At 32.2% G+C, this 13,929-nt stretch overlaps 4 protein-coding genes across 4 annotated transcripts; 2 read left to right on the forward strand and 2 right to left on the reverse strand.

Annotated features, from left to right (window-relative positions):
* Positions 1-837: 837 nt before the first annotated feature.
* Positions 838-5,401, reverse strand: LOC115881127 (nucleoplasmin-like protein). The gene is made up of 4 exons (XM_030898513.1): positions 5,244-5,401; positions 4,881-5,012; positions 4,555-4,820; positions 838-913 (listed from the first exon to the last, which is right to left on the reverse strand). Exons 1-4 carry the CDS (start codon positions 5,263-5,265, stop codon positions 839-841), a joined length of 495 nt encoding a protein of 164 aa, XP_030754373.1. The 5' UTR covers positions 5,266-5,401; the 3' UTR covers position 838.
* An 888-nt stretch (positions 5,402-6,289) lies between these two features.
* On the forward strand, positions 6,290-7,347 carry LOC115881288 (nucleotide exchange factor SIL1-like). The gene is made up of 2 exons (XM_030898717.1): positions 6,290-6,472; positions 6,527-7,347. Exons 1-2 carry the CDS (start codon positions 6,319-6,321, stop codon positions 7,345-7,347), a joined length of 975 nt encoding a protein of 324 aa, XP_030754577.1. The 5' UTR covers positions 6,290-6,318.
* Positions 7,348-7,680: 333 nt separating this feature from the next.
* Positions 7,681-9,247, reverse strand: LOC115881297 (lymphokine-activated killer T-cell-originated protein kinase-like). Its single transcript, XM_030898728.1, has 6 exons — positions 9,227-9,247; positions 8,719-8,815; positions 8,214-8,667; positions 8,150-8,160; positions 7,879-8,058; positions 7,681-7,829 (listed from the first exon to the last, which is right to left on the reverse strand). The coding sequence occupies exons 1-6, from the start codon at positions 9,245-9,247 to the stop codon at positions 7,723-7,725; spliced, it is 870 nt and encodes a 289-aa protein (XP_030754588.1). The 3' UTR covers positions 7,681-7,722.
* Positions 9,248-9,534: 287 nt separating this feature from the next.
* On the forward strand, positions 9,535-13,921 carry LOC115881305 (FACT complex subunit Ssrp1-like). The gene is given in 11 exon segments (XM_030898736.1): positions 9,535-9,622; positions 9,682-9,726; positions 9,729-10,079; positions 10,133-10,319; positions 10,366-10,606; positions 10,666-10,794; positions 10,897-11,188; positions 12,541-12,625; positions 12,691-12,843; positions 13,363-13,381; positions 13,384-13,921. Coding segments are annotated over 11 exon segments (2,091 nt in total). The 5' UTR covers positions 9,535-9,571.
* The last annotated feature ends 8 nt before the right edge of the window (positions 13,922-13,929 follow it).

Here is a 13,929-nt window from a genome sequence, read left to right on the forward strand (position 1 = left end):
GACTCGATGGTTTGAGTTTGCGTACAATCCGGAACATAATTGAAGTCTTGTTCAGATTTACGGGAATCGAGATCCTCGTTTTCTGCTACAACCCAAAGCTAAGATCGGGAGAGAAAACTTTAGACTGCTATTTCTACCAGATTTCTCAATGTACCAGGGCCAGCTTTGCAAATACCTTTATTCACCTTATACATACTCGGGACGAGCATGTGCCCTAAGAAGGGGGCAGTGTTCCGGGCCGGTGTGGACTCGACCTAACCTCACAATTTGGCCCGCCCTCGGATGACCTTAACATCGCATAGACACCGCAATGATTCAATCGTTCGAGAAGAATCGAGTCCCACTGGAATGGACGAGTAAATACGAGAACATTCGAAAACCTTCTCTACGCAGCTAACGATCTATGCGACTATTCTAGAGTTCTTTAACTGCCGGTATAAAAGCCGGCGGCTGTGGCCTACAGCGGGCAGTTATAAATATACAGTTGACACGCCGCTGAAAAATTCAGAAATAAATTCCTTAGTTATTAAATCTTTTGTACATAGTTCTATAAGTCTTTATCGTTATTATTGTTGTTAATTCAGTTTTAAATAAATCATGTTTAATAAATTGTGATTTTTTATCCACACGGAACCGACGGAAAAACGTAACAATATTAACACTATAGCCCAAGTCAAATTTCACCTAAAAAGAAGTTCCATATGATGAGGAATTAATCTGGACACTGATAAAAATAAAACTAAAGGGTTGTCTGAATACTTATATTTAGAAAAATTAAGTTTTTTTTTGTTTTCAAATAATAAAAATTAAAAATTGAATTACGGAGTTAAAAAGGAATTTAGTGATTAAAATTTCGCACCTTTGCATCTCCATTTATTTTGCGTTTTCTATAACTAGTTTCCTCATCATCTTCCTAAAAAAGGAAGGTATCAATCAATCAATATCAAATCAAATTTACCCAACAAAACAATTTTTGACACCCTGTAACCTTTTTTTCAGATAAAAAAAAACGAAATTTGGGTAGGTTTTAAAGTATATTGCAAATAAATTAGATTGATTAACGTATTCAATTGTTTTCGGTCACTTCCTGTTTCACCGGAAATGACTAAAATTTCTGATTTTTAAATGGCACCTTCGGTATTTTTTCGATAGAAAATGATACTCTAAATAGAATGACATATCCTATGTCAACTTTTGACATTTTCGCATATGGTTTTTCGAAAAAATTGAGATATGATTAAAAATACGATTTGGGCATCTTTTAACTGGCCAGAACAAGACACTAAAAACATTAGACAATCAAATCTATTTTTCCTAGGATCCTTGATTAAAAATTAGTGTTTTAACACTCTAGCTTGAAATTTAAAATACGATTTTTTTAAGCAAAAAAGTCAAAAGTTGACATATGATGTCATTCTATTCAGAGTGTCATTTTCTATCGAATAAAGTACCTAAAAAATCCCGAGGGTGCCATTTAAAAATCAAAAGCTGTAGTCGCTTCCGGTGAAACAGGAAATGACCGAAAACTATTGAATACGTCAATCAATCCTAATTTATGTCATATACTAACATACCAAGTTTTTTATCTAAAAAAAAATAAGTTATAGGGATGAGCCACTTTTGAGACGCACCCGGTATATTAGGAAATCTTTAGAAGAAAAAATAAGTTAAAACAAAAATAAAGCTTACTGGAATATTGGTTGGATTAGTAATACAGTAATGGTATAAAAAATGATTTTATATTGCCTGGAGTAATCAATGCATTTTTGCCATTACCTTTATAGCTTTCAGAAAAATAATAAAACCACTTGTTTGAACCACCAAAAGAAAATATAACCACCCTTTTGGAATAATCATTTGAGATTCTCCAAATTTATTGTTAATTTCCACCAAAACCTTCCCTTAAAACAGAGATGGCGAACCTTTTTGATTTTTTTATTCATATTTTTTTAATACTACTGCTTGGGTCACTAATACCCATTAAGGGCACCAGAGTTAAGTTTAAAATTTTTAATACTGAACAATTTTTAAAACTAGATATTTTTAAAATTCAACTACGGTAACGGAATTTTTTTTCAGCTAACAAAATGTGAATAAAATTATTATACACTTTCTTTGACATTTTGTGAAGCCTTTTACTTCATTTCAAAATTTCAAATTCGCCATCACTGCCCTAGAACATCACAAATAAGATACTCCAACAAAACTGAGGCAAAAAGAAGAACTACCAGTTAAAATCTTTTTAGAGAAAATCTAGACAAAATTTCTACTCTCAAGAAAAATACCATATTGTGATCGAAAAAAAAAACCGCGTCAAAAACGGCTGGGAATGACAATTGATGATAATTTTGGCGAGGTCAAGCTTCAGATGTCATTACTACGCCTATACTCTTTTTTATTTTTTAATGGTGCTTACTGCACTTAAAATTCGAGAAAAAATAATTTTTTTGAAGTAGATTTGTGTCTGAAAACATTCCATCCTTTTTTAATCTTCTTATAATTAGTGTTAAATTTGACAAGTTTTATGTCAATTCTTAGTAGATGACGTCTAGAGAATGACCTTGCCAAAATTATCATCGATTATTATTCCCCAGCCGTCTTTGACACCAATTTTTTTTTCGATTGTATGGTATTACAAATAAATAAGAAATGCAAAGGTATTTAACTAGATTTTGTAGCGATTTAACAGGGGAAAGGAGATTAAAAAAATAAAAACTACTTGCCAGCTTGCTTGCTATGAAATTCCCCAACTTCTTGCCGAGTTTATTTCGTAGGGAGTTTCCTAGAAACTAACATTAACCATCAGAAGCGTAAAGTAGTCGAAAATGTATTTAAAAACAAAGAAACCAGACCCAGTTTTGTTGGAAATATAACCGACATATACAACGATGAGGAAACTAGACAAGAAATACATTACTTCACCTACATCACATTTAATTAAGATATTTATTAATGCCTGTATGCACTGTCATTGTTTCAGCATGCTTAAATTGACATTTTATTGAATATTATAAAATAGGAAAATCAATAAAAGTTGGCAATGTTGTTAGCTCTCGCAGTTGAATACATGAGACAGAGATAAATATAAATGACTGGTTGACAGACAGAGAAACAAAATAAAATCGACATACAGTGTTGCTGTTTTTTACATGTGTAGGAAAATGTAGTAAAAAAAATTAACTCTTTTAAAAACTTTCGCTAAATATAATCTATTACAGTTGTAGTAAAATGAGTAATTAATCGTGAAAAATAAAGTTCCAACTCTAGATGCAACAATTTTTGTTTTCAAATGCAACAGATGCTGCGTTTGAAATTTTGATGCAAAATCTGGCAATACCACATAGAAGAAATGTCTCAACCCTACGCTAATGCCTCAAATCGCTAGAATCCGCTAGAAGCGACGCTGAAACTGAAATTATACAGTGCTGCCTATTTTTGTACATTTCAAAAAGTATTGTATCAACCTCATTATCAGACGGATTTAATGCAACTTCGATTTTAGGCGATTCTAAGCCTAGGTACCAGATAGAACATAAATAATAATTTTTGTATAAATTTTATTTATTTATTATTGAAAATTTTAAATCACAAAAAAACGGTAGCTGCTATTTTTTTCCCTCCTAAACTGAAGAAAAAAACGCAAAGTTGGCAACTGTGCCTGGACGTCATAAAATTTTTGACAAATGCACGTCGCAGTGTTGGCACTGTTACTTTTTTACTTTGACGTGTGTTTGACAAGTAACAAATAATATTTGCAATTTTATCACTATTGATTCTTCACTTCAGTTTTAGACACAATACATAAATAAATACTTATTTTATCTACATTATTACTTGGTCTATGATTTATTAGACAAACAAATTCTAATTAAATGGAGTTATTGACAAATTTTCTGAATAAAGGCTTGCAAAATTGTTAAGGTTTTAATTGGTTAACATTAGCCTTCAATTTTGTGAGATTCTAATCACAGCTGAAATACACTGAAAGGTACTTTCAAAAAAGCTGCAAAACTTAAGCAAAAATATCAATTTTTACCTTTGTAACCCTGTTTAATGCCAAAAGGAACTAGCCATGATCTTTTTCCTGTTCAAAATATATGAATACAGATGAAACAAGTTGCTGATTCTAACTATTTAGTGGTTATGACACTTTATTGCATTGAAAATCAGTTTTAACCAAACAAAGTACAGATATAATTTCTAATTTCTCAAAGAAAACTGGGAATAAAATTAAAAATGACAAATATCAGTTCAGGAAAAAATTAATAAAATCAAAAAACAACACATTACTACCAACATAAAACATAATTTTTTATTGCCCAATTCGTTTACTTGATGCCACAGTTTGCTGTTTTTTTAAACCGAGATCTGAGTATAAAAAAAGGAAAAAAGTGCACTCTGAAATAGTTTTGACAACGTGCAAGCCAACTTTCCTTGATTTCTCTTTATTTAAAACGAGTTAAACTGAAAACAGTGCATTATAGAGGCATAAGAACAAGTCTGAATTATTAATTCTGATAACACAGTTTTAAAATTATTAAATTTGCTACTTACAGCTCCCTCCTCTCCTTCATCATCTTCTATCATTTCTTCCTCCATCTCATCCATATCTTCGTATTCTTCTATGGGACCCCCAATCAAATGATGCCCGCTAATATGAACAGGTCCGTTACCTTGGATTAGCGTAAACGTTACTGGGGGGTCTGGGAACGAGAGGTCTAGTAATACTTGTCTGTTTGCGCCAGCCTTTAAGACAGCAATTGGAATTTTTACTGAATCCTTCCATGTCATTGCCTCCACTTGTACTACATTATCCTCGCCTAAAAACATACAATTTACGGTAATATATTGTTAAAAATCATGCAATACTTCAAGCTTACCGTCTGCGGCTTCTGGTCCTAATAGAGCATGTTTTATGATAAGTTTGTGGCCCCCTTGGTAGTCATCCGCTGCGGCGCCTTTTTGCTTCGGGTCCCAAACCTCCGTGGAGTTCTTTCCTTTTAATGTAAGTGCTTGGTAGTCATCCGCTGCGGCGCCTTTTGCTTCGGGGTCCCAAACCTCCGTGGAGTTCTTTCCTTTTAATGTAAGTGCTGAAAACAAACAATTCCGATGAATACATAGCTGGTTAATAAGTACCGATAATGGCGCCAAATACCGGCTTCTACAAGCGGCCTAGCGGCATCGATTCTGACGTTTCCGCCAAAAATACGAACGGAAATAAATAATATAAACGTTGTACGTACCGAAAAAGTATTCATCTGCCATTTTAAACTGTGGATGGTTTTGGATTTCGGGAGATTTGCACGTGACTAGACGCCGAGTGAAGCGTTAAAGGCGGACGAGAAATATGAAAGAGGACGAGAAGTTGCCGCTTTGATAGATGAACAGAAATGGCGGGCGCAGTTCGTCCAGAGGGCGCTTCTGCTTGTACGTAATGGATGTGTCTACAGTCCGTCAAATGTAAAAATTATTTTTCGAATAATACCCACTATTTCTAAATGATTTATAGTTTATTTTTACGTTTTTTAATTGTTATATTAATTTCATAGATCTCCTTAATTTTTCTACTTCTAGGAAAGTCAAAAAAATTAATCGGAAAATACAGGATTAACTGCATATCTGTAGCCACTCCCAAAACTGTTTTTGAAAAAGTCAAATTCAAATCTTTATTGACAATTTATTTTTTTATATTTGTTTTTAATCGGCTATTTTTATAAATTGACAATTAAATTATATAATAATAAAGTTTATAAATTTATTCTACGAATAAATCTAATAATAATTGATAATGAAATCAAGATGAAGCATACCTACTAAAGTAAATAATTAAACCTTTTCCATCGATTTCAAATTTATATTTATGTATTTTAGTTATAATAAATTTGGTATTTATTAATATATAAATTATGATAATTTCATAATCAATATAACAGTTTTTTTTCTATTAAAAAAGGCTTATTTTATTTAAATTCTTTTTATCAAAAATTTGACCAATGAAATGTTTACAAATAAATATTTGACAATTTTGAAGTGTCTAGTCGTGCGCTTAACGGAAGAATGAAATAAATTTTTAGAGTCCGGTTTTGTTAAACAATACAAACAAATTAATTATTTAAAATAATTTACTCCAATAGTTTATATGCCTAGGATTCTTTATTCGAGTAACAATTACCCAATTACCTGAAAGTAATAAATAATCTTAAATATTCCGAGACGATATTTATTTGAACACCGGACAATTAATTTATTTTGTTCATCCGTTTAGCGTACATCTATCGACACCCAAAATGTTAGACGTCAAAAACCTAACCTCTGAAAATGTGTTTTGAAATTTTCTTCCATTCAAAAATGAATTTTAATATTATTTTAGTACTTTTAATATTATTTTCTAATTCTATTTGCGAAGATAAACAAGATACCGAGTCTGACGAAATATTTGTACCAACTAAAGAGTGGAAAGTTATAAAAGCAGGTGCCATAACAAACATATTGAGTCCATTTTTAACTTAAAACGTTATTTTTTAAGGCCAAAAAGTCCCCTCTGGTTTACATTACCGAATAAATTTGTCAACCGGTAAAAAGGAAGCCAAAATCAACGAAGATGACGAATCAGATACAAATAAAAAAGGTATTTCAGTGATAAAAGAAGATGAAACTCTGTACAGTGCTCTGAAAGATGTAGATAAGAAAAACCCCGAGAATGACATGCCCAAGAAATTTCGCACTTTAGACGAGATAAAGAAAGATTTAGGAGACATAGAAATTACTCCTAAAAGTGATGTTGAAATTTTACAAGACTTATTTGCAAAATTCCAAGAAGAAGATAAGAAAAAACAGCCAAATACTAAAGAAATTTTAAAGATCTTGAAAGACTTAATATATTTAAGCCATCAGATTGATAATGGAAACGAATTTGTTAGAATGGATGGTTTCAAAAAGATCGTTTATAAGAAGCTTAATTCTACCAATCTTGCTGTTAAACAAGAAGCATTAAAACTGTTTAGTACACTTGCTCAAAATAGTCCTAAAGTGAAAGTCCATATTCTTGAAACAGGAGGGATCACAATACTGCTGAGGTTGTTAAATTTGGATGATAACCCTCATATAAAAAATAGTGCTGTTACTGCTTTAAGCTGTACGCTACGAACATTTCCTTATGCACAGAATAGATTTATTGAAGCAGGAGGTTTGACAATATTTTCAAGTTTATTTAAGTCAGGTTCAGTTAAACTGAAATTAAAGCTAGTAACTTTATTAAATGACTTTATAATAGAAAGACAAAAAGATGTAAGTAACTTTGAGAATCATGAGCTGGTTGATATTGAAGAGAAAATTATACGAAGCTAGGTTGGTGTGTAACAGCTTGAACAATTTGTTAACCGATTTAATACAAATAGACATTTATGACTATGATTCAATAGAGAAATGTTTGTTGCCCATGAAAGGTATGGCAAAAAATGCAGTAATAGTTATAATAAGGCACTTTTCAACCAACTAGAGAGTTCCTACAGTCACTTAAAAGATGAAGATACAGAAGATTATTTTCAGTACATTATAAACGATTTAATCGGTGTGTTACTTTATGAAAATAACAATAATAAACAAAAAGTAAAGCAAGGAAGAATTATAAAAGACTGAGGTAAAAGAGTTTATATTATTTTTGTTAACCACAATACAAATTGAAAAAATAAAATCTAATTTATTGCAAATAAGTCTTTAACTTTAAATATCATCCAAAATTACAACTAAATCTTCTGAAGGTGGTCTACGTTCCATCTTCTCGTCAGTACAGCAATAGTAGATTTCTAATATTTTGTCATATTTGTTACCTAAAACAAAAAATAATTATTACATTTTTTTAAGTCTATATTTCTCAACCTAGTTCAACATCAGTTGGTAGTGGTGGTCTACTTCTTGCAGACATTTTTTCTAAGAGCTTATCAAATTCTGCAACATCCATGTTGGTGCAATTTTCTAAGCTGTCTGCTACATCTTCTGTTACTGGAGGACACAAGGCTATCATTTCCCAAATAACAAGTCCAAATGAATATATATCCGCTAGAACAATTAACAGTATAATTTTATTTCAATATATATACGAAGAAAAATACTTTGTTAGTTATTATTTGTATGTGGTGCAACTAAGTACCTCGTGTGCAGCTTGAGTACCAATGTTCACCCCTCAGTTTTTTTTTCATGTTAATATTACCTGCTTTTTTGTCAGTGGTAAACATGTTCCAAAATCGCATAGCTTACAAATTACGAAATCCCCTTTGATTAACACATTGTAAGACTTTACATCACAATGCATGATTAGGGCAGTGTTATGGAGATAATTGAGAGCCTGTGCTACGTCTTGAGCAACTTTTGTTATGAGTTCTGGAGAAAAAGGTCCACCTTCGTCATCGCTTCTTGTTTCAATAATGTCGCCTAAAGAACTGCTACATTCCTCCATAGCCAAGATGTTATTACCGTCTTTGTTCTCGAGAAAGGCTCTGAAACCGACTACGTTTGGATGCACGAGTTTTCTTAATATATCAGCTTCATTTCTGAGCCTCTCTTGAATGGCGTTGTTGTTTTTGTTACGTCTTATGAGTTTCTTGATTGCCCACGGCGATCTGAACTTGTTGAACGCCGGGGAACGTTCTAATTCATAAACAGCGATTCCTAAAAGGTAGAAAATAAACATTTCGAGGCTTGAAATTATGTTTTAAGTACCTGTTCCAAACCCAATCTTTTTCATGCAAGGCGATGGAGATGGACCTTCCTCAAAAGACCAAGGTCGGGTTTTTAGGAGTGCGCTCCATATTATTTCCTCGATTATTTATTTTATTCGAAAGATTTAACACCAAACTACACTATTTTTACTCAAAAATTGTTTTTACTTTAAACAACAAACGTTATCAATTTAAATTTTAACCGTCTTCATCAATATCGTTAAATAATAGTCACAACAGCCAATAAAAATATTTTATCCCAGATTTTTGTTATTGGCTCTGCTGACCTCTATGAAGAAACTGTTAAACTATTTTATGCAATGGTTGCCATCTGTTGCTTGGTAGGATAAATTACCGATCGATAATATAGGCTTTCATAAAAACTGGAGATTAGTTCTGCTTTTGTATTAGATGACAGTATAATAATATTTAATACCGAAATTAATCCCCAGAGGGCGCACGAAACAGTAGGAATGCCAAATTTAAAAATTCGATATATTTATCAATACGGGTACATTGGTGACCCGCATAGCCGACAACAGGCCGAATTACAGGGAAATGATCTAAATATGTAAAGGAAATCTACACCATAATTAGAAATATTTGAATAATCTGGAAATTGAAATTACGATGATAGATACATTTCAAACAAATATCGATATTATATTTCACATCTGTTTTCGTTATCTCACTAAGGAGCATAAAATGATTATTTGAATACTCTGACATTTTGACATTCTTCGGGACACGGGACATTTTTTTTTATTATTTTTTTTGGCATTTTCTTTATTTTTTTTTTTTTTTTTTTTTTAAAATTATTTATAACACCGTGTTGGTTGTAAATCCCTTATACCATGGATTTTTTGGAATACTCCGACATAAGTTCGGAGACAAAAGGATGCATGGTAAGTGTTTCACAAGCTTTCTTGTTGTTGCTAGGGTACAAGTTTGTTTTACTTTGTAGATTTTTTTTTTTTTTAATGTTTTTAATCAAAACATAATATTCCGGGCAACAGCAAGACCGGTAAAGTCGAACAAATACCCTCGTCTGATTTAGAAGCAGTAAACTTCCAAAATTTTGCTGGCACATGGGGCATTCGCATGTTTATGAAGAACGGCACATTACACAGATACGTAGGTTTCAAAGAATCCGACAAAGAAAAAATTGCCAAGTTCTTTTCGAATACCTACAAGATAGATATGCTGGAAAAAGAATTAAGCTTGAAAGGATGGAACTGGGGCACTGCCAAGTTTAAAGGCTCAGTTTTAAGCTTCGATATTGGCGAAAAAAGCGCTTTTGAAATACCTTTGAACCATAAGCCACAGTGCACTGCTGAAGAATGAAATATGGAATTTCATCAGGTTTGGATGTTTTTTTATGTTCTTTAGAAGATTTATACATTTTTTTAATATAGAATGATGATGCCCCTGTGAGTCTTATGGAAATGCGATTTTTTATTCCTTCAAGTGAATTGGCAGGCGATACAGACCCAGTCGAAGCGTTTCAACAGAATGTTATGCAGAAAGCGAGTGTCATCAATGTGTCTGGCGATGCTATTGCTATATTTACAAATGAAACCGAAATAAATTTATTTAAAAAAATTACTTTTTGAAAAATTGCTCTATCTCTACATTATTTTTATTTTAGAAATTCGATATGACATTAAAATCTTTACCTCCTTTTTCCAACTTCACGGTAAAACATTCGATTACAAGATTCCCATGTCGACAGTTCTGCGTTTATTTATTCTACCCCATAAGGATGGTAGACAGATGTTCTTTGTTGTAAGCTTAGATCCTCCAATAAAACAGGGTCAAACTAGGTACCACTTCTTGGTGCTTCTTTTCAAGCAGGAGGATGAAACTTCAATAGAGTTACCATATACTGAGTAAGTTTTTTAAGTGTTTTATTTTTTTCTTAATGATGTTTTAATTTTTGTAATTTTAGTGAAGAATTGAAGGAGAAATATGAAGGTAAATTAGAGAAAGAGTTGTCTGGGCCGACTTACGAAGTTTTAGGAAAAGTTATGAAGCATATTGTGGGAAGGAAGCTTACAGGACCTGGAGGGTTTATTGGGTAAGATTAATGCGTTGTTTATAACAAGAAATTCTCTGAACATTCATTAACATCATTGATTTACTATACATATAGTTGCTTACTTGATTAATTTTTTCATAGACATTCAGGTACCCCAGCTGTGGGTTGTTCCTTCAAGGCAGCTGCTGGTTACTTGTACCCACTGGAAAGAGGGTTCATATACGTTCACAAACCGCCTCTTCACATAAGATTTGAAGAAATTTCTTCTGTGAACTTCGCTAGAGGTGGTGGAGGTGCAAGATCGTTTGATTTTGAGGTTGAGTTGAAGTCAGGAACAGTTCACACGTTTAGCAGTATCGAAAAGGAGGAATATGGGAAATTATTTGATTTCATAACCTCAAAGAAGATCAATATTAAGAACAGAGGAAAGAGTGTAAGTTTGTTTTTGAAGGAAGTTGTTTGTATGTTTGACTACTAGTAATAATAACTATTATACCATTACGATCGAAAAACGGCGTCAAAAGAAGGCTGAGAATGACAATCAATGATCATTTTGGCGAAGTCAATCTCTAGATGCACCATTTACTAAAATTTGACAAAAAACCTTGTCAAAAATTAACAGATAGAAAAGGTTAAAAAAGGATAGTTTGAAAAAAAAAACAACTAACATCATTTTTAATCAATATAAAAATAAATTACAACCTTCTTAAGGCCAGCTGGCAGTAGCGCCATTAAAGAATAAGAAAAATTGTACAGGCAATGTTAATAACGTCTAGGGCTTGACCTCGCCAAAATTATTATCGATTGTCATTCCCAGCCGTCTTGATACCGTTTTTTAGGTTGTATGAGTATTAAAAAAGGATAATTGTTGACACCAGAGAAAATTTATCTATAAACTAGTTAAACACTTTTCTGGTTTCTTTATCTTTTGATAAAATTTTTATGACAGGCACTGATATTGTGTTTAAAGCAACGTCTACACGTAACGTTTTACCTGTCAGATAGGAGGAGCATACATTTATACATTGAAAGCATACAAATTGAAAGTTTTACCTGCGGTTTTGTTTTATAAATTGTAGTAGTGAAAGACATTACATTATTTTAAAAATAAACCCATGTGTATGGGGACCTTTATTTGATACGTTTTGACTGAACAAGTAAGACTGACAGGTAAAATCTTACTTAGTGTACAGGGTTTAAGGGCCAATAACTTGGTCAGATTTATATTAAAACATGCAATTTGCGATTTTACTATAAAAAATTAAATAGTCTGAAATATAATTAATTCTCTTAATTATTTTATTTTGCTCTCTTGGATTAGATGAAGGTAATATTATTATCCTGATACATTTATTATTTTTTAATACTACAATCCATAAAGTGACTAGATTTTTGACAAAAAATAAGCATTTTTCAAGAATTGTAGTGAGGCATTATGTAGTTTTTACATAAAAAAAAAAAAAAAAAAAAAAATATTTTGGCTAAACTTAAAAAAACATAATCTTTTTAGTTAAAAGAAAAAACAAAAATTAAAAAAATATATAATAGAAGCTATAAGATATTAATTATGCCGAAAAATTTGCATATTTTCTTAGAAATGAATCTTTTTTAAGAATATCTTACTTTTTTAATAAAATATTTGCCAGACCATACTACATTTTGTCACATTTGTCTGGTCACTTTTTCTGCCCACATTATTTTTAAAAATACTCCTGAATTTTTAAAAATACGCCCTATTTTTTTTACTTCTTATATATCTATATATCCTTGAATTGTATTTTACAGGATAAAGCCTCTTATAACGACGACTTTGGCAATTCTGATGAAGAGGCTGCACCAGATGCCTATCTCGAACGTGTTAAAGCAGAAGGTAAATAATTTTTCTTAACAAGAATTTTTTTACGTATGATTTTATCACTTTTTTGATGTTTTTAGGGCAAGAAAGAGATGATGACGACGATGACGATGACGAGAGCACCGACGAGGACTTTGATCCCGACAAGGAAAAGGCCAAAGACAGCGACATTGCTGAAGAATTCGACAGTAATCCTAGCACTAGTGAAAGCGAAGCTGGCGAAGAGGGTTCAGGTATGTAATTTTGTAAAAAAAAATCCATAATTCTGTCTGTAAATATTGAAAATTTATTTTTTTTTGAAAATTTATTCATGGAAGTAAATCTGGCGAAAACGGAGGATGGTCTACAGGTAGTTTCTTTTTGTTTTGTGTCATTATAAAACCAGGAAGTTTTTTCTGAAGTATTTTTGGGGCGGTTCATTTGAACTACTGATTCTTAATAACGCACTAGGTGAAATTGGTGTCGTTTTTGACCTGTATTATGCTAAAATTGTTTTGCTTTCTTGTTTATATAGGTTTTTCTGATAAATAATGATGTGAAAATGATTAAATTACCAGTATATTTTTGGTTTTGTGTCATTAGACAATAAGAAAACATTGTTCTGAAATATTTTCTAGGTGGGTCATTTGAACTACTCATCCTTATCAACATACTGGGCTAAATCTTAAAAAAAAATTTTTCAAAACAAGTAATTGTGTTTTAAAACATGTTTTTAAATAAAATGTTTAAAACAACCCTGTTTGTTTCCATAGATGGTGAAAAGAAGGAAAGAAAAAGAAAGAAAGAAAAAAGAGCGCCAAAACTATATCGGAAAAACCGCGAAAACCGAGAAAATCCAAAAAAGACAAAGACGAAAACAGGCCCAAACGTGCAGCTACTGCTTTTATGCTGTGGCTGAACGCCCACAGGGAATCAATCAAAAAAGACAACCCCGGCATCAAGGTAACGGAAATCGCGAAAAAAGGCGGAGAAATGTGGAGGGAACTCAAAGACAAAAGCGAGTGGGAACAGAAAGCCGCTAAAGAAAAAGAAGAATACAACAAAGCCATGGAGGAATACAAGAAGAGCGGTGGAGGTGACAGCAAGAAGTCGTCATCGGACTCCAAGAAATCAGAGAGTAAGAAATCTTCGTCTTCCTCGAAGAAACCTGCAGCAGAATCACCTTCAAAAACTTCTGGAAGCTTCAAGAGTAAAGAATTTATCGAAGACTCGGATAGTAGTTCAGATGACGATGATAAAAAGAAGAAAGACTCAAGAAGGATTCTAAACCTGAGAAAGGAAAAAAAAAGCGACGATGAAAAAGGAAACTAAAAGTCCAA

This window comes from Sitophilus oryzae, unplaced genomic scaffold (genome assembly GCF_002938485.1).
Source record: "Sitophilus oryzae breed Bouriz unplaced genomic scaffold, Soryzae_2.0 scaffold_1109_pilon_pilon, whole genome shotgun sequence".
NCBI lineage: Eukaryota > Metazoa > Arthropoda > Insecta > Coleoptera > Curculionidae > Sitophilus > Sitophilus oryzae.